The sequence below is a fragment of the Stegodyphus dumicola genome, chromosome 11 (assembly GCF_044657685.1).
Source record: "Stegodyphus dumicola isolate Sdum_Otavi_A_Nest chromosome 11, ASM4465768v1".
Classification (NCBI taxonomy): Eukaryota; Metazoa; Arthropoda; class Arachnida; order Araneae; family Eresidae; genus Stegodyphus; species Stegodyphus dumicola.
The window spans coordinates 110,367,219-110,394,050 of NC_140778.1; the positions used below are offsets into that span (position 1 = coordinate 110,367,219).

At 33.1% G+C, this 26,832-nt stretch overlaps 1 protein-coding gene across 1 annotated transcript; it reads right to left on the reverse strand.

The window, feature by feature from the left end:
• Positions 1-379: 379 nt before the first annotated feature.
• Positions 380-26,304, reverse strand: LOC118205080 (alpha-tocopherol transfer protein-like). Its single transcript, XM_035377371.2, has 5 exons — positions 26,006-26,304; positions 12,111-12,353; positions 8,256-8,449; positions 3,823-3,933; positions 380-841 (listed from the first exon to the last, which is right to left on the reverse strand). The coding sequence occupies exons 1-5, from the start codon at positions 26,136-26,138 to the stop codon at positions 653-655; spliced, it is 870 nt and encodes a 289-aa protein (XP_035233262.2). The 5' UTR covers positions 26,139-26,304; the 3' UTR covers positions 380-652.
• Between the last annotated feature and the right edge of the window lie 528 nt (positions 26,305-26,832).

Below are 26,832 nucleotides of genomic sequence, written 5' to 3' on the forward strand. Positions count from 1 at the left end.
TGTCTACGTTATAAAATGCGAAGCGTATACATTGTCCGAACATCTTACTGTGAAGTAAGCTCTCTTGCAAGTTTCTGTTCAGAGACTAAAAGTGATTCAAAATAGTATTTTTATAGTATAAGGATGTTATGTGAAAGATTTCTTTATTTTAATCATAACTATAGTAGATGAATGTTTCGTGTGAAGCAAATGTGATGTAGTAAACTTCATTATGTGTTTTCAAAATCATATGTCGCTTATGAAAACTTGAAAATATCACACTGAATTCCAAATATATCAGAAATTTCAATTTCCTTGATATCCTCGATTATCAATATATAAATATATATATGTACCGAAAATGAAAGAAGAGAAATGAGTATTTTCATTTGTAAAGATGTTGAGCTTTTTTAGTTTCTTTAATTTTTCGATAAAGACACTAAACACAAATTTCAATAGCTATGCACGATACAATTTACCTTGGTGCTTTAAAACAATACTTTAAAACAAACTTGGTACATTAAGGTGTACGGTGTCTTTGTTCGAAATACTGTGTAGAATTACAAATATAATAAAGAAAGTATATAAAAGTATTAAAATTTCAGAAGAGGAAATAATCATTATATTTGGAATAATTTTTCTTCATTTGAATGCATCATCAAAACAATTTAGCTCAATCATAATAAAGTTCAGACTTTAGCGTACCACTGTTTATCTGTTCAATATAATGCTGTTTACCTAGAAAAAAGTTTATATATTTAACATTATCTATAGGACCTAAAGTTCCTCCAAGTTCTTCTGGGAGAATTTCGGGTGGCACATGCTTGTGAAATTCTGTGAAATCATTTGTATGGATAAACACCTGAAAAACAAACACAAAATTAGAACTTATATTCGTTTTCCTTTTTGAATGTATTTTGAATTAAACTTTTCAACTTGCTAAAAACAGTTTTCTAGAAGGAATGGTTTCTCTTAACATTTGTTAAATAAAATTTATAAAATTTTAATATTGTAATAATTGTAATAAACAGTTGCATGTAATCTCAGTTAGCTTTATCTTTTAAAACTAATTTACTGATTGTGGGGTCATAAAAGGAATTTAATAGCGAAAGTTTTTGAAAATGAGTCGTATTTTCACTTGGATTCCATTGCAGGACTCTGGAATAACTGCTTTGATTTTTTTAGTTACATTGCAACGTGAACTGTATCTGAATTTCTCACAAAAAGAATGACGTTAAAACATTTCACTGATCCATTTTCTCACTGGAATTCAGAAATTAATCTTTTTAATTTTCTCCCTAGTTGTTTAATCATGGAAGATGCATTTAATTGCAATCTATTCGTATTTTTTTTAATCTGCGAAGTATTTTAACAATAGATTATTAACTACTATGCAATTTTTAAATTAAACGATTCATTATATCGTTTCTGAAAGGAATTAAAAATTTGTGAATGAGAATAGAATAAAAATACTTTTAAGTATCAAATAACCTTTATCTGACTTGCGGGTACTTAGTTACATTTAGTTTCATATATGCATTTCGATTTAATGTGTGCTTTAGATCAGCAGTGAGAAATTAAAAACATACTATAATCTAACAGTTACGTGTCTTGTCTTTTTCCTTTGTTGGCTACTGAAACTTTTACTTGGAGATTTCAAGACAATTTTACATTAAAAAAAAGAAAAAAAAAAAGGCAATAATTACTTACATATTTTACTACATTTTACTGGATCTCTCTCACACGATAAGTATATAAAATAAGTAAATTCTTTCATATGTTTATGCGTTTACCGTTTCCTTGATTTAAGTAATATAAAAGTATAATTTACTACAGTAAGTAATTTTGTAAAGGTATTGCATTAAGGTGTACGGTGTATAAGTTGTTCCACAGTATTCAACAAATATGCAATGCACAAACACTAGCGGAAAAGGCTGCTTTGTCCTTTGTTTGCTTTTGTTTGTTCAAGAGTTATTTTCCAGCTATTATAAGTGCTTTTATTCTACAAGTATATTAAATGGTTGTGGAGATATTAAGTTAATTCCATATCTATTTCAGAAAGAATAATCTTATCCTGCATTTCGTAGTTGCCATCAGTTACTGCTTTTAAAATTATTCCTGTAAAGTAAACCCTTTGTTAACGAAACTTGCTCCAACTCTCGGTGTATGCCGTGATGAGCGCGGAGTTTTCGCATTGTGTTCCGAATGTCTTTACTTCTGCTCATCAATATTCTAATACTACATTGTAATATGTACATATAACTTTTCAAGACTTAAGAATAATCTGAAAAAATATGCTGATTGATTAAAATTTTTAATTAATATCCAGCCGCGCATTTATTTATGATAGCTGTCCAAGTGAAGTGTAAAAGTGCAAGTCTTTTCAAGAGGCAATTGCTTCAAATTTCTTCCCTGACAAATTCCCCTCATTTAGGGAATATTTTTAATTGGGGATTTCGCAAATGTCAAGCCTTAAATGGAAATCCTTAAGGTACTAGTAAGAGCAGGGAAAATATTTCCTGCTGTAAGACGAAAGTATAAAATTAATGGGCAGAAAAGAGACAAACAGGGAGCCCTAAATGGAGATCGTAGATGAAATGAATGTTTCTCAAAGTGTCAGATCAGTAACTTAGAAATGCTTTTTTAAGTGGTGGATTAGACTGCCTGATCAAGGAAAACAAAGGTCAACAGCTGGCCCCAGAGACAGTTTTCTCTCATTGTTGGCTGGAAGAAACTGAGAATGGACAACAAAATAATTGGTTATAGACTTTCAGGTTGCTACAGGACTTCAAATAAACCATTCTACTGTTGAAAGACGGTTTAATGACGCTGGTATTATGCAAGAAAACCAATGATTGGTGTCTCACAGCTTCATTTTCCTGAAGATATCGTTTAAAGATGTCATTGTCATGTTCCGTTCAGTCAGTGAAATCATGTATTGTTTATTGATATGTGCAGATAAAACTCATGAACGCTGATTCTAGATGTATTCTGATCTAGAGGGAAAGCACACAACTTGTCTGCTATTGTTCATGAAAGTTTTTATCGTTTCCACTGAAGTTGCTTCATATTTAGGGTAGAATCATCAAAAAGGGCCATACCAAGCTACATATTTTAATGGATGTCGGGAAACTGTTCACAGATACGTGGACAAAGTTTTGGAACTTCATATATGTCTATTTAGGTTCCCTGTGTTTTGCTAGTTAATACAATTCTCGCCCGTACTGAGCATTTAGTATCAAAATGCTAGGAAACGGAACATATCACTCGAATACACTGGTCAAATTACTCACTAAAATTGGACAAATTTGGTCATGTGTGAGATTGATGAGAAACTGCATCGGACCAAATGCTTACCCATATTCTCCAGGATCTGAAAAGGAAACTTACAGGAAAGTGACAGATTTTGCTAAATTCTATGAAATCAATATGTAAGATTTGGATTTGACTGTTCACCAAATGACTATACTCAACATTAAAGAAATATTTATTGCAAAATTGAAGAGATGTTTTTTAAATTTCCATAGACTTGATTTTAAATGTAATATTTTGTATTGAATAAATTGGCCTTATTTAACCGAATTTCCATTGGCAAACATGGAAAATTATGTTACATAATACCTTTGTACATACAGTTCTTAATCATTCTTCAATAAGTTTCATTTAAAGTTAAATATTATTTTATTTTTAGTTCTTTAAGTCTAATAATTTATCTTAATAATACATTTCATGCATATATGATATAAAAAAATTAATTAGTGAGACAACCATCAGATTAATAATTGATGCTCATTACAAATTTAAATATAAAAAAATTATGCAAGAAGCACTAAAACCACTTACCCTTTTTAAAAGCTTTTTGGGAAACAAAATTTTTAACATACTGTACAAAGTGTTAAAAAACTTTGGTACGTTCACCATATGGATGCTTTTAATTCGACTAGGAAGACAACGCTGAAATTAAACAAATTATTCAATTTTAAAATGTGAATTTATTTTATATAACAACTACTATATGAGTGACAGATGCTACTGTTGTCTCAAAATATTTTATATATGATTAGAACAGTTCTAAAATTGGAATTGTACCTAGAAAAATTCTAGGTAATTTTACACATCGTAATTTTACACATCGTTTCTAATAATCTTGTAATATGTAATTTATAATACATTCAGCAAAGAAATAACATGACTTTTGGTTTATAGTGTGTCTGCTTCTATAGAAGAAGAATAATTATATACATATCGTATATATACTGAAGAAACATTACATTATGGCCATCCTCCATCTATAACAATGGGCTTGACAAGGAACAAAAACCACTGCGCGTGCGCGGCTGACGTATATAAAGCGGTTATCCATTGTCTTTTCAAACATTTCGCATCATTATGGTGGTACAGTTATGAACAGCCGTTATGTATGAGGCCCCAGGTGGGACTCCGTGATAAGCTCTGGTAAGAGCAGCATAAATTCCTGCTGAACACCAGAATAAGCAAAGCATGAAAGCATCTTCTAATCATAGCGCGATTAGCGACATAATGGGACAAGCAGCTGATTTATCCGACTTCGATAAAGGTCAAATCGTTATGGATCGGCGACTAGGAGCGTCATATTCAGAAATGACACGTTAAATGGGCACATATTGAAAGTCTTTTGTGAGCACATATCGAAAGTGGTGTATGGATTGGTAAAACCAGAAGTCGCAGGCCAGCAGTGTGTCGTTGACAGCGCATTTATTCCAGCGGTGAGCGGAGAGATTGATACGCATTGTTAGCCATAACCGAAGAGCTATAACAACCGAAATCACCACCAGCTACAACAGTGGCGACCCAGACAATGTTTCGCAACACACTGTGCAGCGCACATTGCTTAATATGGGCCTACGCAGCTGGAGGCCGAAGCACGTCCCTGCACTGACTATAAGCCGAGAAACATCGGAAATGGGCATTAGAAAAAAGGAAGAAAATTGCATGGTCCGACAAATCCCGTTTTCTGGTTCATTACATCGACGGGCGTATGCTAATAACCCGATTTCCAAACGAAACCCTGGCTCCCGGATTTACAGTTGGGCGGAACCATAACCGAAGAGCTATAACAACCGAAATCACCACCAGCTACAACAGTGGCGACCCAGACAATGTTTCGCAACACACTGTGCAGCGCACATTGCTTAATATGGGCCTACGCAGCTGGAGGCCGAAGCACGTCCCTGCACTGACTATAAGCCGAGAAACATCGGAAATGGGCATTAGAAAAAAGGAAGAAAATTGCATGGTCCGACAAATCCCGTTTTCTGGTTCATTACATCGACGGGCGTATGCTAATAACCCGATTTCCAAACGAAACCCTGGCTCCCGGATTTACAGTTGGGCGGACACAAGCCGGTGGCGGGGGTATTATGGTGTGGGCAATGATTTCATAGAGCACATAATCCCCCATAATCCCCATAGATACCATAATCCCCATAGAACAATCCCTGACGTCTGTGCGCTACGTGAACATCTTTGCAGACCACGATCAGCCATTCATGACAACAGTATTTCCGGCGGGGGATGGTGTTTACCAACAGGATAATGCTCCATGTCATAAGGTGATAATCGTCAGGGAACATTCCACTGTTATTCAAATCATGTCTTGGCCTCTAAATTCACGTGACATTAATCCAATAGAGCAGGGGTTCCCAAAGTGTGCGCCACGGCGCCCTGGGGCGCCGTGATGTAAAGCCAGGGAAGCCGCGAAGCGCGCCCTTCCTTGTTTCAGGAAGAAACAAAAATTGCGTTGAAAGCTCGGCCATATTTTTTATTAATTATACTTTCATTAATTTTATTCTATTTCTTAAAATAATAGTTCCTTAAATTTTTCTCTGTATTTATATTTCAGATGGTTCAATTCCATTTGAATTATACTATTTTTAACATTTTTATTTCTCCTTTTCATCTAAAGTAATTCTTGCTCTCAATTTCTTTTTTTAAAGCGCTATTTTGTTCTGTCACTTGGTGTTTTTTTGTTTGCAATAATTCTATGTTATTGCATCAGATTGTATTCGATTATTCTCATATTTTTTGTACTTATTACTTCCTTTGTGTTGGATTATTCTCATATAGTTTTGTACCTATTACTTCTTGTCACATGATTGCTCTTAGTAGTGGCTTCTGTTGGCGCTCCTTTTTTTCCGTTACGACCGTTAGCATCAAACTCAGGAATGGTTGGAGAAGGTTGTACAGTTTTATAGGTCTAATAAAAAAAAGTCGTGATCGCGCGAAATATTGCAAAAAATCGACGAATCCATACTAATTCACAAAACGAAAAGATTTTTATTAAACAAGCAAACAGATACTAACGATAGGTCAAGTTTGAGTGACAAGGTTTCGACAACTAGCGGAGACTAAAATAGGGGAAAATGTCTCAACTATAAGGAAAGTTACTTTGTTTTTACTTCAGAAGAAGTAAACAACGATGGCAGATGTATGGACCCAAGTAAACTAAAGGGACATTCTGAGACCACCCTAGCTTGTTCGACAAATCTCGCACTTTTTTTATTAGGCAATTGCAAGATTTGCAAAAGCAAAGCAGTGTATTCACTAAGCAAGTGTCAGTTCTAAGTAACGCACAGCTAGCGTCTTTCAAACCTCATAGAGTGATGCATTGCAAAAAGCTGCACAATGCCGCAAAAGAGCTGCTATCGACATATTTAATATTATGGTGCGGAAACTCATTTCTAAGGTACCTGTACCCAACAACAGTGATAGAATTCAATGTATAGCTCGTATGTACGAAGAATTCAATGTAAAGCTCAGAATCTGAATGATCAAGAAAATGAAAGAAAATGAACTTTGTTTGCAGCCTGATGAGTCTACTGATAGTAAAAACGATGCAAATACAAATCTTATACATCACGCACGCTTCCTGGATAATAATGTTGAAGATCTGTTCTGTAAGAGCATCATCGGAAGTGCAGAGGCTTACTCAAAATGCTTGACAATTTATAATGGAAAATGATTTAGATTGAAGAAAGTGGATCTGTGTATGTACTGATGGTTTTCAATCGATGTACGGTTGCAATGCGAGATTACAGGCATTTATTTGCAACGAAACATCGCACCTACTACATTATCTACTGGGAGCCATTTGCATCGAAGTCGCTTAGTCCTCAGTTGAGTATGCATTAGATTGTGTCATAGACGTAGGAAAATACATAAAAGCCAGAGAGCTGAAAGCAATTTTTTTTTCTAAAATCTATGCAAGGCTATGGAAGCTGAACACACGGCTATGCTATGCTATTGCAGTTCACGATGGCTTTCGAGTAACAACGCCCTATTTCGTGCGTTCGGACTTCATCGAAAAATTCACACTTTTCTGCAAGAGGACGGTCATGCAATCGCTAAGAATTTTGCCGAACCAGACTTTTTGCTAACACTAACATATTAGGGGGACATTTTCGTCAAACTAAAGGTCTCGAATCTGTCACTACAAGGCAAAGTATGCACATCTTGAAACTTGTAGAAAAGATATCAGCGTTTAGGCAAAAGCTGCAGTTGTGGATAAAAAAACTGAATGACGATAGTGTTCAAGATTGTTTTTCTACATTGTACCAATACACAACTTCTAATAAAGTCCTCTATAGGAATTGCTGTCGTTTTTCATGGAACATTTTTCAAAGCTCACTGACTAGTTCGAAAAATACTTTGCGGAAGATAATATAGAGAAATTTATGTTGGTCTAAGATCCTTTTCATTCGCAAGACGAAGAGAGTTTAATTAGAAGTTTTGGATTTCAATCAAAATTGAACATTCTAAGCTCTAACGGTCCTTATTCTCTTTAGAACATCCTATCTGTGCGAAGCTTAATTTTCAGCTATCGCTCTAATAAACACCAAATATCGTTCGAAAATCAATCAAAATTGAGTATTCAACTTTAAGTTCTAAAGCTCTAAGGGGTTCTCATTTTCTTTAGAAATTCCTATTTGCCATACCTCAGACTACCTGTGGAGTCAATGCCACGCTGGGTGCTGGCAGTTTTGAGGGCTCAAGTTGGTCCTACATATTGATAACAGGCTGGTCAGAATGTAATGGCTCTTCGGTGTGTATACAATTTCTCTCCTCAAAAATATAATGAGAATTCAATGTTAGCAGGTATTGAGAGGAGTAAAAAGTCCTAAAATTTACTTTGTGTTTTTCCTAGTTATAAAATTTCTTTTAAATTATGTTAAATAATTTCAGTTTATTAATGGTCTGAAATCAGATTATCAAATTCAAGTGTTTTAGAGTTCACTTACCAAAACTTCAACAAGAAAGTAGAGTTGATACGGATGCGCTAGTGACTGGAGCATCTCGAATGACAGATTTTTGAAATCGCAAATCAAAACGACGCCACTCACTTGGAAAGCTTCTATGTCGTTTGTCGCTAAGCCCATGCACAAAACTGCAGCATATAGTTTTTCAGCTGTAAAAGCTTTCAGGTCGTGATAACCTAAAAATAACCTAATCAGTAGTAAATAATTAAAGTTCATTAAGAAATCAAAACGTTTCATTGCTTTTGAATAAAATTAGTAATAGAAATGAGAATTAGTAAACAGAAATAAGAAGTTTGTCGTAAGAAAAAGCATAAACATTCTAGTGGTGAGTTAGTTTGGAGTACAGTTATGTTACACTGGCTCTTACTAACATTAATCCAGTTAACTTTACTCTAATCCATTTTTTTTTCTTTTTAGATTTATTATTAAGAATAATTTTCTTCGCCCTACGCCATGTACAGTTCAGCAAAATTACAAAGATCTTAAAAGCAGCATAGCATATACGTTCTAGAATTCTCGATTGCAGTGTTAAGTATTGGCATATATTTTTCTTTTTTTTAAAGCCCAAAGATGCCAAAATTGCCCAGAAGAGCTATTTATTTCGTTTTGACATTTTGCCTTGGTTCAATAGAAACGGCGTTTCACTTTCCAAATTGTTGCCACAAAATATTAACGTCTTGCATTATATTTAAATAAAGTAAATAATGTAGAATCTGTATGAATATATGTAAATTTCTCGCACTGTGAAAAACCACTGGTACTTTCAAACATCAAATTATGTACGTCTCCACCCGAAATGGGCATCTGGAAGACCTAATTTGGAATTTGCTTTTTTTTTTTTTTTTTTTTATCTATGCCATATTTGTATTTTTTGTATGAATTTTTGATTAACAAACTCAAAGATTTCAAAGCGAGCAATGGCAACAGTGTACGAAAAAATAATTTTTTAATCTCCGGTGTGCGAGTCTGCGTATCGGAAATTCTAAAGATTTGCTCTTTTTAAGTTGTTTTCTGATATTGCTGTTGAATTGAATTTTATGGTTTAAGTGAGAAGAACTTGGTATTTAGTAAATAAAGATAACACACAAAACTTAAAAAAAAAAACGCCCCTTTTGGGGTAAATAAAATCTGAAAGTTTTCAGATTTTGTTCCCAATCTTTTCGCAGTTCATCATATCAATGTTCAGCTTTCTTACTAAGATGGTTTTACAAAACTTTTTTTTGTATTTTATTATTAATGTTTTATGTGTTTATTTTATTTATTAAAAATCAGTTCTTGGCACTTACGCCACATTCAATTCGATTCAACAGCAAGATCGGGAAATATTTAAAAACAGCATATGTTTAGAATTTCCGATGGATATTCTCACGCACTGAAGATAAAAATGTTTGTGTGTCACAGCTCGTTTTGAAATTTTTGAGTTTGCTAAACAAAAATTTGTTAAAGTTTTACAAAATGTGAAATAGGTAATAAAACAAATTAAAAATTCGGGCTTCCAGATGCCCATGTTCGAGGGAAGGACTATGCTAGTCGAATTTTGATGGTTCCAGGTACGTTGGTTCTTGATAATGCGAGAAACATGAGTGCATTCGTGCAGATTTTTCATTATTTAATTTCTTTAAATAATTTCTCGAAGAGGGCGATAATATTTGATGCCAACAATTTGAAAAGTGATACGCCGTTTATAGTAATACAATGTAAAGTGACGTTTCGAGATTAATATCGCATTTGGGGCTAATTATAAGAAAAAGTCTCCTTTACTATTTAACTAAAATTTCTATGGCTTACTTTTGAAGATGCAATAAGCACTGTATTTTTAAGTGAGTTTATGAATAATTAAGTGTGCAATGTCTGCATAACCCATACAGTAATGTTGCCTTATTCGTGTTGTAATCACGTGTACGTTTTACTAAGAGGGAAAAACTGCATTTCTTTGAAGAAATTACAGTCTATCTTACTTTAAGATACGGATGATAAGTTATGACAGCAACACATACATTTAATTCATATATTTTATTATTTGAAGCCACCTCGATTTCTCATCTAAGAGTGGTTCCTAATTTTCCTATTCAGTAATAAACCAATATTAAAATCAGGAATGTAATAAAATTCAATGAATGATATTTCTTATACTTTCCCTCTACTTCAACGTAGGATGAATAATTACTGAACTGAACCGCTTGAATAAACCGCTCCCAGGCTTTTGGAAATGAGTGAAGTATCCTGCGCTCTCTAGGACACACTTCACTTCTGAAATGGAGTCTTATAACGACTACGGGAAAGCGACGATGGAACTAATAAGAGATGGCAGCTTGGGCCAAATCTAGCAACCCTGTCTTTCCTTGCCATTTTCTGGCAACCCTAAGCCTGCTTTGTGGGGAAGCTATCTTACTACAGCTGGGCATTTCGCAATAATATCTCAATGTACAAGTATATTTATGTTTTTAATTAACTGCTTTTGGTGTATTCGAATGCCTAGGCATATGTAATGCCTATTCGTATGCCTATTTGCTATGGTGAACGTGACATTAAGAACTTTCTTTTAAGACGCAGCTGGAGCGATGAGAAATTCTTAATCTTTAGGCTTGATAAGAAAAATAGAAATATAACACCAGCTGGCCTCCCATTCTACAACAATCCGACAAAATATCTCTTTCTAACTGATGGCAATAGTTAATAACATTTAACTTGCCACTGATAACATTTGAAGGTTCATAATCGTAAATCTTAAGCTAATTGTCTGACTATCTTCTCGAAGACCTGTAATAATGCGAAATTTACTAAATTTTAGGGAAACATTTAAAGCAGAAACTACAAATGCAATTAAATTTACAAAATGGTATGACAGATAGTCGAATGCTTGCTGTTTTTAATTAATATTAAAAAACACTTACTGAAGAACATCCTCATCCATAGAAAGAACTATCTGCTTTAAAGCAAATATCCCATTGTTTGTTCTCCCATCAATAAAATTCCGAGTTCCATACTCAAGGACCCCATTCCGGATATGAATTCTTGGGGTATTTATAGGATTCCTTGCCAGTGTGGTTTTATTTACATTGGCCAAACTAGGAGAGCCTTAAAATTTCGCGTCAAGGAACATGAGGCATATGTTAGAAAAAAGGAAACACAGAAGTCTTCTGTTGCCCAACATTGTTGGTCCGAAAATCACACTTTCAATTTTTCTGCTGCCAAAATTATTCAAAAAACATCTTCCATCGGAGAACTGGATTTTCTAGAGGCATTTCACATTCATAAAAATCTTTCTGTTCTAGTTAACGATCCTAATTCCAATCCAAATTTGCCTTCGGCCTTTAAGGAAATTATGTTTTAGTTCTGGTTTCGCCAACAGATGGCGCCACTTGCTTATTCTTGTCCAGGCTTTCTTATCTTATCTAATTATTATTTCCTATCTTGTTCATTTGCGGTTTTGCAGCTGAAGATGGTGGTTCGGTAAAACCATCGAAACTAGTCCTGTGAAAATTTTGAAAATATAACGTTGATTTTTTTTGTTTGACTTCTGAATTAGTATTTATTCGGCGTGTTATTGTGTCTTAATCAAATATCCCATATTTAACTGGAGGCATAGTATATAAAAGTTGTAAATAAAAATTGCATAAATACAATGTCCATTTTCAAAATTAGGGTAAAAAAATCATAACAGCAATGCAAGATAAATCTAGAAGAGTATAATCAGCAGTATTTGGATCAAATATATCCCCGTGGGTTCACGTACATACAAGGTGAAGAAACATGATTTGGTTATTTACTATCACTTCTTACAAGAAATACGAGATAGAATTCTTCACTAACATGATATACAATAAATATTTTTACCTAATCTCAAAATTCCTAAATTGCAACCATCAGGATCTCTCAGTGGCATTACAGTCAAGTGATTCAACTCCAGTACATTCACGAGATCTGAAGGCTTGACATCAAGATACACACCAGAATGTTTCTCTTTAAGCCTATAGAAATCATACAGTGCTTTGAATGCTTTCTGAACATTGAATTTTGACCATCTAAGGAACGACATCAGAAAAATGTTCTCCATGAAAGGCTCAAAATTAGACTTTTCTGCGAAAGATAAACAAATAATAAAAAATAAACAGGTTATTCAAAATTTATCACGGATATAAATTTAAAACTTAATTTTTGGAACAAATAGCATTTCAGACATATTGTAATAGCTTATTCTTAATTAAAGGAGAATACTAATGAAAAGACAGTAAGTGAATTTATAATATATTTTCTCTGTCCTTCCTACTTGCCTCCGTGGTGTAACTAGATAGCACGTTCATTTAGCATCGGGTGATCCTGTGTTCGAGACCATAGCTCATTTTTCAAGTCTTTTTTTTTTTTTTTTTTTTTTTTTTAAAGCAACCACCATTGGTACCAGAGTCAGAGAGGTGGTGGACGATAATTCATCACCACTCGGATTTTACGATTGGGTGTCCTCGCCCTTTAAAAGAGGGGAGTAAATAAAGAATCATTTCTGACTCCTCTCCGCGTGCCTTCGTGGTTTACTGAACAGCATGTCCGGCTAGCATTGGGTGGTCTGGTTTTTGAAGGCCGGCTAGGGCACTATATATTTTTCACGTTTGATTGAAAATAACCTAATGACACTCTACAGATTCACTAAATTGTTAATAAAAGTACCTAAAAATAATAAAATATTAAAAATAGTTTTTATATACGCATATATGTGGGGGCATATTCTTCGACTCCCTTTGCTTCTACTTCTACCCAGCAAGGCATGACGTCATCGCATCTTAGCACAGCGCGGAGCAATCGAGACAACGCCCAGATAGCTTTAAGAGTTGGTGGGAAACAAGACGTGTTCCTTTAAAATCTCAAGTTCCCTGTAACCAAGCTGAAATGTCGAGCTAGCCATATGAGGGCAGACGTGCCTGTAGAACTGTTAGAGACTGATGATGTGAGAGAAATATTCACCGTTACATTAATCGACTTCTGTTTGGACTGAGACTAATTGTGAGGTTACCACCTGTAACATTCACTTTCACCCAATTTATCTTTTCATTCATTTTATTTCATATTACAAAAATAAAGCTAGTTATGTTTAAGCCGTGATGTACTATGTTCTTATTAAGGGTGATCTTACATATATATATATGCACATATTGTATGCAGTGAAATTACTCACAACAACCTTCTGTAAATGACTATCTCTGAAATATTATCAGCATTTCTTAGCACATAAGGATACCAAACAAAAGCTGACATTGAATATCGCCTCTCTGAGGAAATAACCTGACAGAATACCACAATTATCTAGAGTCATGAGTGATTCAGACTGCATTGCATGTAAAATACGGTATTTTTAAAGTATTACACGTAAAATAAACGAATAAAATCAAATCAATAAAGTGAAAAAAAAAATGTTACCCTATGCGAGCTCCATGTCACAATATTGAAGTAAAAGCAAACGACATATTGACTCTTGTCAGAACTTATGATAGTATAAGAATTGCGGAATAATTTTAGAATTTTGGCAGTGATTTATGTAGAAAGAGAAAACAAAAGAAAATAGTTGGAAAAAAACAAAGCAATATAAAATTTAAAATTAGGCAAAAATGTAACTATAAAAGGGGGAGTATATTAGGGAGTATATCCGCGCGCCTTCGTGATGTAAATGGACAGCACGTCCGGCTAGCATAGGGAGATTTGGTGTTAGAATCCCGACGAGAGCTTCGCGTCTCCTGCTTCAAAATAACCTAAAAGTATCGTAACTTAAAGTGGCATACATTTGGAATAAAACTCTCACTGATATGAAGAGAACATGACATATATCCCTTCTCTCCAGAAAAATATATTTTGTCTCATGAAGCAAAATAACTAGATTTTTCTCCATTTTTCCTGCATGAAATTTTACTTTTATAAATTCAAGGAATTTCATTAGACATATTTTTTTATGTTGTTTCCTTATTTTACCCTACATTTCATCCCGAAAGTGAATATTGACTTTCATCCATTTTCTCTTTTTGTCATTAAACTACTTGGTTAAAATTCAGTTTAGAAATTCTTTATTACTGTTCGTTGTGATGAATTTACTACGTATTTGTATATAGCATTTTAAATGTATGCAAATATTTTCCTTCATTTAGCTGTATTTTGGTTTCATATTTTTATTTCTTTGTTTGTTGATTTGGTGCATGTTATGAAATAATTTTAGTATGCGTTTTTATTTAATTCAGCTCCGTGTTTGGAACTGTTTATTTCGCGCATTATGTTCTAGATCTCCTAATTTTCAATCGATCTAGGTTTAAATTGTGAAGATAGTTCAGTTATAAATAAATGCAGAAACGAAAATTATCATATCACGCCTTAGCGACAATTTCGTCGCCAGTTTGGCAATTTCTCTTGACATTTTAGACAATTTCTCGCGACATTATTCTGACGACAGTTTAGAATTTACCAGAATTCTCACTTTTGAGAATCTAGCTCAAATTTACCTCAAAGCTTCCAAAAGTCCTATAGTATAAGCTGCGTGTGAGTCGTGAGAGTTAGCTCGAAACTATGAGTTAATACCGAACTCCTTCTCTGTGGTTATCGCTTAGAGTTTACTCTGTGAGTGACATTACTGATTTGCGATATTTTTGCTTGTTCGTGAGATTTTTCTTTATTTCTGTTCTTTTCTTTGAGCTGTTTATAGGGGTTTACTACGAGCTGCTATTTATTTCGATAAAATTTCCATATCTTTTTGTTTTCGTGGTATAGTGATTAAAGTTATCTCTAAAAATCCATAGCTCTCAACAATATGCAGAGCTTAGCGAAATTAATAAGCAATAAGAATCTGCATAACATGAGTTAATAGATATAACTGGACTTCAATATTCTAACACTAGAAAACTTTCCCTTCCCTTTTTAGGTCATTTTAAGATTTTGAAGCAATATTCTGAAGTTACTTTTGAAATTAATAAATCAAATTTCCCCAAAAGAGGAAAATGAAAAATTACGCATTCCACTAAATTGGTACTGTCTAACCCTGCAAATTAAATGAGGCAAAAAAGGAAATGCAGAAATATTGCACATACATAATTTTTTAAAGTAGATTCAAAGACGTGCAATACAGTACTCAGGCGTTTTGGAAGTGCATGGATACCTCGAGAGAAGAATTCCCATTTGGATGGTATTTATAGTCCTCCTTGCACGCGATTTTCAGCTCTTCGTGTCTTTGGAAATGTTTGGCGCCCATCGTCTCTTTCAGACATCAGAACGCATAAATGTCACATTAAGCGATGTAAAAATCTGAATGTCTCACACATGCAATTTATTTGTACGGAAGGTGTATGTGTCAGACATTCAGATTTCATATTTTGAACTGCTGCAGTCGTTAAGCATACAGTATGCTGTCAAACATTCTCACGGATACGAATTTTTTTAACCAATGTTGCCAAATTGTCATTCATTCATAATTGCAAGATGAAGATAATTTTAGAGCAGTTCTGCATTCAAAATACTTACTTGGGCGAAGTTACGTGGACGAGTCAGACTCGTCCACCGTAACTTCACCCAAGTAAGCAGGTGACGAGTCCCACTCGTCAAGCGTACCCAAAGGATTAAAGCACATTTAAATTTTACTTAAATAAATCAGAGAGAGAAACCATTTATTTTATCTTCTTGCACATAAACACTGTGCTCTACATGAATTTTTAATTTAGAAGCTATGGCTTATCCATCACTATCTTATAAATTAAAACTAATCAGTATGTTTTAATACTTCACCATTTTCATCTCTGGTTTCAAACTCTTCATCGCTCTTCACAATCTCACTATCAGTAGTATGAAATGAACTTTAATGAAATAATATTTAATTTCTTTTGTGGATAATTCATTATTGAATGATGCGAACTCCTCAACATTTACATTATCAATTATTTACTAAGTTAGAGAGTTCACTCGCTAAATTCTCTAGTTTACATTTTTTCATTTTTATCAGAAATTTAGAAGGGTGAGAAGAACTGTTTAATAAAACCAACTTTTATAAATTCTTTTTCATACGTCCTCTTTCCTTTTGAATCAAGAGCTAAAACAGTCATACTTATCTCAAAAGTGATAACAATCGTAGTTTTGCACACTTGAATTTTTCTGAAATCTTATTATCTCTTCTTTTCGTTAAAAAAAACATATTTTGAATTAATGGTTCAGAGATAAGAAAACAGTCTCTTACCTTAAGAGTTTATTAGGTTCTATAGTGTTCTGAAAAGATTAGAATAGATACTTGTCAACATGTAAAATGAAATGGTCAGCATTTTTTTTTTTTTTTTTTTTTTTTTAGTTTCTCAAATATCAGTTTAAAGATATGGTGTGATAAAAAATCACATTCAGTAGTTTAGATAAAAGGATGGAGACTACAAACTCATTCCATGTTATTTTTTCTCTTGTTACTTATCTCAATGATCATGTTCTATCATAAAATTACTGTGCTGATTGATGTACGTATGTATGGCGCACTGTTAGTGCGCGGAAATATAAAGGCTATCTAGAGTTATCAATGAAATTCCATTCGTTATAATAACTCGCGGTTTTTTGAACTAATAAGCATTAGTTGCGAAAACGTGTGGTGAAAAGCTTGCTGTATCTTTTTAACAGATCGCAAAAATGGTAGTTGAATTTTACGAAACAGATGCAACTTACATTTTTGAATATTGCTCTTAGAATTGAGATGGTTATCATGAGTCAGCGTAATGAGTGTGTAGGGTTTACGTTACTTTTCTAAGAGCTATTTTCATTTTGGAACTAGTCTTTCCTTTATCTTCTCATTTCCCACCTACGTTTCCCTACCAGAATGAGGTTTCATGGTTTCAATTTATGCAAATGAGGTAGAAACGAATATTTAAGCTGAAGATCTGGGTCACTTCAGTAGAAACGTCGCTGATGTTTTTCACTTCCGCCAGACCCGTTTGGGACTTATTAAGGAACTGGTAAGATCAGGAAAATAAATCTTCTGTTGTGGAGCAGTATGTTACAAAAGTATACTTCAGTAGAAAAGTGTATTCTGTTTTTCGGTCACGTCGTTGCTTCTAGTCTAAGCTTACTGTTATATCACAGTATTGTTATGTGCCTGCTAGAATATGTCGGTGATCTTAAGTAAGGGCTAACTCTGGTAGTTAATTCTTTGCAACTTCGGCTGATTTATTTTAGTTAATATTAGATTACTTTTATATTTTATATCTTGAATTAAAGCCTGAATGAAGGCTCAGTGTAAGCCCGAGAAGGAGCCATCTGTTAACTAACTTTAGTTGGCAAAAAGGGTGAATTTCCTTGTTTGGACTTGTTACTTACAAGAACTCAGTGAATAGTCGTGAGGCAGTTCGTCAATATTCTAGCTCTTAAGGAACTCCAATTTAGCTAGGATATTACAAACGATTTTTAGCAACTCTACTAAAGGGAAAGCATTCCTCTCTTTTCGTTCTCTCTCTTTCTCTCTCTTTTTTTTTTTTTTTTTTTTTTAAATAATGTTATGAGTTGTTAGTATGTGATTCTTGAAAATATTGATATTTTTAACTAAATATTTCAGTACAGAAGCCAGATGTAACAGTAATTTCCTCAAACAAACAAAGGCATAAATACAAAATTTGATAGCTGATTCAATTCAGAGAAGAGGTCTGTCGTTCTTAATCCCAATAAATAAAGATCTAAACTAGGGGTTTTCAGCCAGTAGTACTCAAGGGAAAAATAGATGGTACGCAAGGAAAAAGTATTTTTAACTATTAAATTCAAAAATCTCGTGAAGAAAAGAAAAAAATTGATAGAAACTTCCTGTGATCGAACTCGAACTAGAGATTTCAAAAATAATATACTTGTTAGCTTTTGTTTGAACCGAAAAATAACTTTAAAGGTATCTCAAACAAAGCTATTAAATATTTATTTCCTTTTTTTCACAACCTATTTGTGTGAACAAGGATTTTCTTCCAAGTTATATTTAAAAATTAAATACAGAACAAAATTAAAAGTGGATCCTAATTTACGGTTAAAATTAAAGAAAATAAGATCAGACACAAAGAAATTTGTTGCTCTTAAATAAGCCCAAATTTCGCACTAAATGTGAGACTTAAAGTATTATAACTTAAATTTTGATAATAAAAATGGTAACCCTTTTTAATCTAAAATATTTTTTATGAATGCATATTTAATACAAATAGTCAATGGGTTGTACAAATGGCAAAATATATTTATTTTTATTATTTCTATTGAGAAATTGAAAAATAATCATTGTAAAATGTAGCGGTGGTACTAAAGTTTTTCAGTTTTTATTTAGATGGTACGCGTTAGTCAAAAGGTTAAGAACCGCTGATCTCAACTGATGTGTGTCTTTATATGGATATGGATAAATGGATATGGATTTTATGTGGAGAAATGGGGGGATATGGAGAAATGGATATGGATATTTATATGGATATGGATATGTGGGTATTGTCCAGCCACATTAGATATCCAGATAAATTACACCCCACAGGGCTTACAGGGGATCCTGCCAGGCGTTGCTTGCAATGCTTTGTATTTTACCAGACCGCGGGCAGTGCCTTTCTTTTTCCCTTAAATATACATTGGTTTTTTACGGTTGGTGCCTTTCGCAGGTACATGCTATGGAGGGCAGTTCCAGGTCTGCTTGCATACTATGTTTCATGTGATAGCTTTGTTATATTATTCTAGGTTGTGCTGTATAGCTCAATGCCTCTTGTGGACAGGAAGCTCATTATAGTTATGATTTTTTTTCAGAGATGGATGTTCTTGGTAGCGTATTTAATAAAGGGAGTCACTTCACTCTCTGAAATCGGGACTTTTAGATGATGTTCAGCTGTAAGGGGGCATTTGGATATGTAATGGTCGGGACTGCCCCTTTCTCCACATGCACGTTGATCTGAAGTTGCTAGTTTCGTTGCATAGAAGTACGTGGGAAAAGGGCCATGCCCTGATAAGAACCACGTTATTTCTCTAGTTATTAAACTGGGAGCTGTTCCTACTTTTGGGAACAACTGATAAGACCTTCTTCCTTGTTCGGCGTAGTCCCACCAGTTCTGCCATTCACCTTTAGATTTGTTGGTTATGATTTTTTTAAGGTGTGAGCCAGGCCATGGCACTGATAAATTTTGTGCATTTTGACCCCTAGCTGCTTCTTTGGCTAGAATGTCAGCCTCCTCGTTGCCTTTTCTCCCTGCATGTACCTTCAGCCAAGTGACAGAGAAGTGTTGATTTTGTGATGCTGATGTTCTTTCTGTAATGTCCTGGATTAATTTTGATCGGTGCCGCGTGTTTGCGATGGCATGCATCGCTGAAAGACTGTCTGTAAAGATATGTGCTGCTTTTAGGGAGTTTGTGATGTTGTATTTTATTGCTTCAAGGAGCGCTACTGATTCCGCTTGGAATACACTACTTTGTTGATCTAGGTGGAACTTTTGTTCTATTGTCGAATTGGGATCTAGGTAGATTCTGATTGCGCTGCCTTTACCTTCTTCTAGGCCGGAACCGTCTGTAAAGAGTTGGGGAAATTTCTTTTGTGTGTCTTTAAGTGAAAGTCCTCATTGTTAACAACTTGAATGAAAGATTTAATACGCATGTACTTTCCTCAAGAAACTAAATTAAATTACTATCTGCGTAGAATTTTTGGAGGAAATAAATTTTACAATTTAGAAACAAGATGATGTCATATTGAAATTTATAGCCACTAAGCGTAAAAAGTTAATTCATTTTGCTTGAATGGGCAAAGGAGAATCTTCACCAATAAAAAAGAAATGAACGCATCTTTGTTTTTTCGACTACATATGTATCCCACTCGATATACACCAACTGCGCGAATCAAGGTTTCCCCCTTTGCCTGCCTGGGATATTAAACGACCTCACAGAGCGAAAGAAGCTTTTTTCTTCCCTTTTTTGTCTTTTCTTACAGAGTGTCTTCACACTTTCCGAAGAAATTTCCTCACCTTCAAAAAGCAGCACACTTTTCTGTTTACTACAGTTACTACTTAGTTTTACTTTTCTGTTTACTACAGTTACTACTTAGTTTTACTTTTCTGTTTACTACAGTTACTACTTAGTTTTACTTTTCTGTTTACTACAGTTACTACTTAGTTTTACTTTTCTGTTTACTACAGTTACTACTTAGTTTTACTTTTCTGTTTACTACAGTTACTACTTAGTTTTACTTTTCTGTTTACTACAGTTACTACTTAGTTTTACTTTTCTGTTTACTACAGTTACTACTTAGTTTTACTTTTCTGTTTACTACAGTTACTACTTAGTTTTACTTTTCTGTTTACTACAGTTACTACTTAGTTTTACTTTTCTGTTTACTACAGTTACTACTTAGTTTTACTTTTCTGTTTACTGCAGTTACTACTTAGTTTTACTTTTCTGTTTACTGCAGTTACTACTTAGTTTTACTTTTCTGTTTACTGCAGTTACTACTTAGTTTTACTTTTCTGTTTACTGCAGTTACTACTTAGTTTTACTTTTCTGTTTACTGCAGTTACTACTTAGTTTTACTTTTCTGTTTACTGCAGTTACTACTTAGTTTTACTTTTCTGTTTACTGCAGTTACTACTTAGTTTTACTTTTCTGTTTACTACAGTTACTACTTAGTTTTACTTTTCTGTTTACTGCAGTTACTACTTAGTTTTACTTTTCTGTTTACTGCAGTTACTACTTAGTTTTACTTTTCTGTTTACTACAGTTACTACTTAGTTTTACTTTTCTGTTTACTACAGTTACTACTTAGTTTTACTTTTCTGTTTACTACAGTTACTACTTAGTTTTACTTTTCTGTTTACTACAGTTACTACTTAGTTTTACTTTTCTGTTTACTGCAGTTACTACTTAGTTTTACTTTTCTGTTTACTGCAGTTACTACTTAGTTTTACTTTTCTGTTTACTGCAGTTACTACTTAGTTTTACTTTTCTGTTTACTGCAGTTACTACTTAGTTTTACTTTTCTGTTTACTGCAGTTACTACTTAGTTTTACTTTTCTGTTTACTGCAGTTACTACTTAGTTTTACTTTTCTGTTTACTACAGTTACAACTTAGTTTTACTTTTCTGTTTACTACAGTTACTACTTAGTTTTACTTTTCTGTTTACTACAGTTACTACTTAGTTTTACTTTTCTGTTTACTACAGTTACTACTTAGTTTTACTTTTCTGTTTACTACAGTTACTACTTAGTTTTACTTTTCTGTTTACTACAGTTACTACTTAGTTTTACTTTTCTGTTTACTACAGTTACTACTTAGTTTTACTTTTCTGTTTACTACAGTTACTACTTAGTTTTACTTTTCTGTTTACTACAGTTACTACTTAGTTTTACTTTTCTGTTTACTACAGTTACTACTTAGTTTTACTTTTCTGTTTACTACAGTTACTACTTAGTTTTACTTTTCTGTTTACTACAGTTACTACTTAGTTTTACTTTTCTGTTTACTACAGTTACTACTTAGTTTTACTTTTCTGTTTACTACAGTTACTACTTAGTTTTACTTTTCTGTTTACTACAGTTACTACTTAGTTTTACTTTTCTGTTTACTACAGTTACTACTTAGTTTTACTTTTCTGTTTACTACAGTTACTACTTAGTTTTACTTTTCTGTTTACTACAGTTACTACTTAGTTTTACTTTTCTGTTTACTACAGTTACTACTTAGTTTTACTTTTCTGTTTACTACAGTTACTACTTAGTTTTACTTTTCTGTTTACTACAGTTACTACTTAGTTTTACTTTTCTGTTTACTACAGTTACTACTTAGTTTTACTTTTCTGTTTACTACAGTTACTACTTAGTTTTACTTTTCTGTTTACTACAGTTACTACTTAGTTTTACTTTTCTGTTTACTACAGTTACTACTTAGTTTTACTTTTCTGTTTACTACAGTTACTACTTAGTTTTACTTTTCTGTTTACTACAGTTACTACTTAGTTTTACTTTTCTGTTTACTACAGTTACTACTTAGTTTTACTTTTCTGTTTACTACAGTTACTACTTAGTTTTACTTTTCTGTTTACTACAGTTACTACTTAGTTTTACTTTTCTGTTTACTACAGTTACTACTTAGTTTTACTTTTCTGTTTACTACAGTTACTACTTAGTTTTACTTTTCTGTTTACTACAGTTACTACTTAGTTTTACTTTTCTGTTTACTACAGTTACTACTTAGTTTTACTTTTCTGTTTACTACAGTTACTACTTAGTTTTACTTTTCTGTTTACTACAGTTACTACTTAGTTTTACTTTTCTGTTTACTACAGTTACTACTTAGTTTTACTTTTCTGTTTACTACAGTTACTACTTAGTTTTACTTTTCTGTTTACTACAGTTACTACTTAGTTTTACTTTTCTGTTTACTACAGTTACTACTTAGTTTTACTTTTCTGTTTACTACAGTTACTACTTAGTTTTACTTTTCTGTTTACTACAGTTACTACTTAGTTTTACTTTTCTGTTTACTACAGTTACTACTTAGTTTTACTTTTCTGTTTACTACAGTTACTACTTAGTTTTACTTTTCTGTTTACTACAGTTACTACTTAGTTTTACTTTTCTGTTTACTACAGTTACTACTTAGTTTTACTTTTCTGTTTACTACAGTTACTACTTAGTTTTACTTTTCTGTTTACTACAGTTACTACTTAGTTTTACTTTTGGAAGCCAACAGCAGCCAATAAGAAACAAATAGAATTACATGTCACAAGAACAAGTAAAGAATATCTAATAAGCAGGTTAATTACTTAAATAATAGTAATAAAAGCAAGAGCAGATAAAATAAAAGATATTAGTAAACACACATTTTAGCATTAGATACATCTTTCATTAATTACAATATTAGAGCAAACAGTGTCATAATAATATTATACATTAGATAATTATAAAGCATACGAATTATATGTCTTATAAATTACATCCGTTAATACTATTATTGATTCTTTCTTTGATAATAGTAGTCATGGTCACTGAACTAAACTGGAATATTTAATATAGTTAACAGTCATTCGGCGTGCAAACAGTCGTTCGGTACTAAAGTATAGTTCTGGAATAAACATGTTAAAGGACAGTACATTCAGGAAAATTCTCGAAAAAACATGTTAAGCAATTTAGATGAGAAATAATCCATAATTTATTGATATTCGTACAAAGTCTATGTTTCTGGAAAAACTTGCGTATAATTTATGAGAAGATATCAATCATAGAAACCGAGTTAATTTCTTGCTTATTATTTTCTTATTAAAGAGACTTACAAGGAGGTACCCTATGGTAAAGGTGAAAATTACCAATGAATAAAACTTTGTGGTATTTAAAAAAAATAAATTAAAAAAATATTTTTGCTTTATAATTTGAAGTTTTTACAGTGCATTTTCTCGATATGAAATATGTATAGAGAAAGAAAGGGCTTGGGTATCTCTGGAATCTGAAACTCAGATCGAACTACCAATGTTTAGTGACTTTACAGCTTGGTCGTGAGACTTCTTGAAATTAGGCTGGTGGTGTATTTAATTATGGCAAAGCACACTAGGGCTATCTCCCTAAAGGGAGGGATGCCTTCGTGGAAGACTTTCTAAGGGAAACTGGCTCGTATACACGTTACACATCGGGAAAACCACGAAAAAACCCATGCAGCCAGCCCGTTCGCGGGATTAGAACCTCGGACTGGACTACCAGTGTTCAGCGACTTTACCGCTCGGCCGCTGGTGGGCGAAATTAGGCTGATGAGATGCTAAGCGTTAAACAATGTGTTAAAGAAAATGGAAGATATAAACTAGTAAGCACAAAAGTATGATGAATTATAGATTTACAGGTTTGGTAAATAAGGTAAACTTATCTGCCTGTCATTATGAAATACTAGGAACATGGCCTTACTATAGTTGCCGTCGCTCGTGAAGTCACATCAGGGAAGAACCCCTTTGGATTCGGCCATCTCTTATCAAGATGGCCTTGCTCTAGGACCCCTCTTAGAAAAATGAACTTTTGGTGCCTCTCAGATTGAAAGCTAGCTCCCTCTATGCATCTCATTAGTTGAGGTCACTAATACATTACATATAAATTTGAGGCCCACCAGCGGCCGAGTGGTAAATTCGCTGAACACTGGTAGTTCGTTCCGAAGTTCGAAACCCGCGAACGGGCTGGCTGCATGGGCGTTTTCGTGGTTTTCCCGATGTGTAACGTGTATACGAGCCAGTTTCCCTTAGAAAATTCTCCACGAAGGCATTTCTTCCCTTAGGCAGATAACCCTCAAGGCTTTGCCATAATCACACACACATACTTGCTTGACAGAATCTGGAGCTTATAAAAAATTATTCCTGCTATCCAAAATTTTTGATTTTCATATCATTCTACTGTAACATAACAATGGCATATTGGCATCAGGCATTCAGCAGAAACTACTCTTGCTTAAAATCAAATAAAGTATTACGAAACATTAAGTAAAAAAAATGAGAACATTATGAGAAAGATAACCCAACAAAAGGAAATTATGAATTGAGAAAAGTGCAATAGGACTGTAGGTTTTAAATTTACAGGAAGCAGAACAAAACAACAGCTTAGCAGGGTATGCAAGAAAAAAGAATGAATAAAAGTAAAAATAAATAATTTAATGAATAAATGTAAAAATGCAGACTAATGAATTTTTGATTTTCATATTATTCTACTGTAACATAACACTGGCATATTGGAATTACGCATTCAGCAGAAACTACTCTTGCTTAAAATCAAATAAAGTATTACGAAACATTAAGTAAAAGAAATGAGAACATTATGAGAAAGATAACCCAACAAAAGGAAATTATGAATTGAGAAAAGTGCAATAGGACTGTAGGTTTTAAACTTACAGGAAGCAGAACAAAACGACAGCTTAGCAGGGTATGCAAGAAAAAAGACAGAATGAATAAAAGTAAAAATAAATAATTTAATGAATAAATGTAAAAATGCAGGCTAATGAAATTGAAATAAAGTGCCAAACTATACACAAAAGCAAGAAACAAATAAATCAAAGATAAATAGAACTAGAAGATAAAATAGGAAGTTCTAATAACTGAGAAGGCCATTTGTGAAAGAATATTATATTTCTTAAGAATCTCGTTATTTGAGATGGCCACATACTTTTGCGGTTATGATTGCATCATAATTAGGGTTAAATGATTATGATAAAAGGTTACTACTTCATTATAATTTTTATTAGCGGTGCTAACTATTGTAATGAAGCTACTATATCACAGGAAATGCAAAAAGTTAGTGAAAACAGTTTAAAAATGTATTCAGTTATTTAAAGTGTACTGCGTCGCAGACGATTCTGAATGTTACATAAGTACAAAGCATTAATTAGAGGACAAAATTTATATTTCAGAAATGCATAAAAATTAATTTAATTAAAAAAGGCTTTTTCGAGTAATGCAGATTTTAATGCATAGAATATTAAAAAATATTTTAAGCTTAGAAGTTTTGAGCAAATTTCAATCAATATTTGTAATACCTTGTTTGGATTCTGATGTGGTCTTCTTACAGAAAAACAGAACTCTCCGCACCGATGTATTATTGATTCGATGTATCCGCACCGATGTATTATTCGATGTATTATTCATGCACTGATGTACTATAAATGAGTATATTCTTAAATACTGCTCATTTATAGAGATGATAAATAACGCGCGACGATCACCATGTAACATATAGTGTAATTTCACTACGTAGCATAACGAAATAAGAAATGCAAAAAAAATTGTATTTACTTTTGATGAGCTCCTTTAATTCTTCTAATGCATTGTTTCTGACCTTAGGTGTCTCTCCAAGCTCTAAGAAAGCTTTAGTTTCCAACTCTGGTGTCAAACCTTTTAACAAGAACGGTAAAGGCTGAAACGTCATCTTGTATCGAAAGCTGTTTGAAATCTAAACGAATCTCAGTAAAATTTGTCAACTCGGCAGATTGAAACGATAAAGAAAACTCTACCCTTTCAAACAGCGAACGCTTCTATCTATAAACCAGTTTTTACGAAAAAAAAGTGATAAAGAACATAATGAAAATGAAAAAAACTGCTCCCCCCCCCCTTAGTCAAAAGAAGTGGTTTAACGCGAGCTAGCTTGGACAAGGACGAAAATAAGATTACCTGACTTATCAACAATAAACATGTTACGCAAGTGAAATTTTGAATTTACGCCTCTTTCTACTGTTTTATCAGTTTAATGTAAATTGAAGTCAAAGTTTAAATTTTAAAACAATAATTCTTTCATAGATTGAAGTCAAAGCTGAAATTTATAACTGTTTTGCTTTTCAACGTAATTCTTTGAAAAGAAAAATGATAAATTTAAGAACTAATTCCTCTAAACAGACCAATTTCTTTAATTCATTAATTTATTTGCTGAAGTTGAATATCTCCTTTCCTCTCCAAAAAAGGATATATTTCTTGCTATTTTAATTATTTGAATATATGTCATGCGAAGAAATGTCTAATTCAAATTTAAACCTTTATTAAAAATCACAGTTCTTTTTAATTTCTAAAGTAAGGATTTATTTCTGTATTTTAATTAAATTTTTTTATTTAATTGACTCATAATGTTT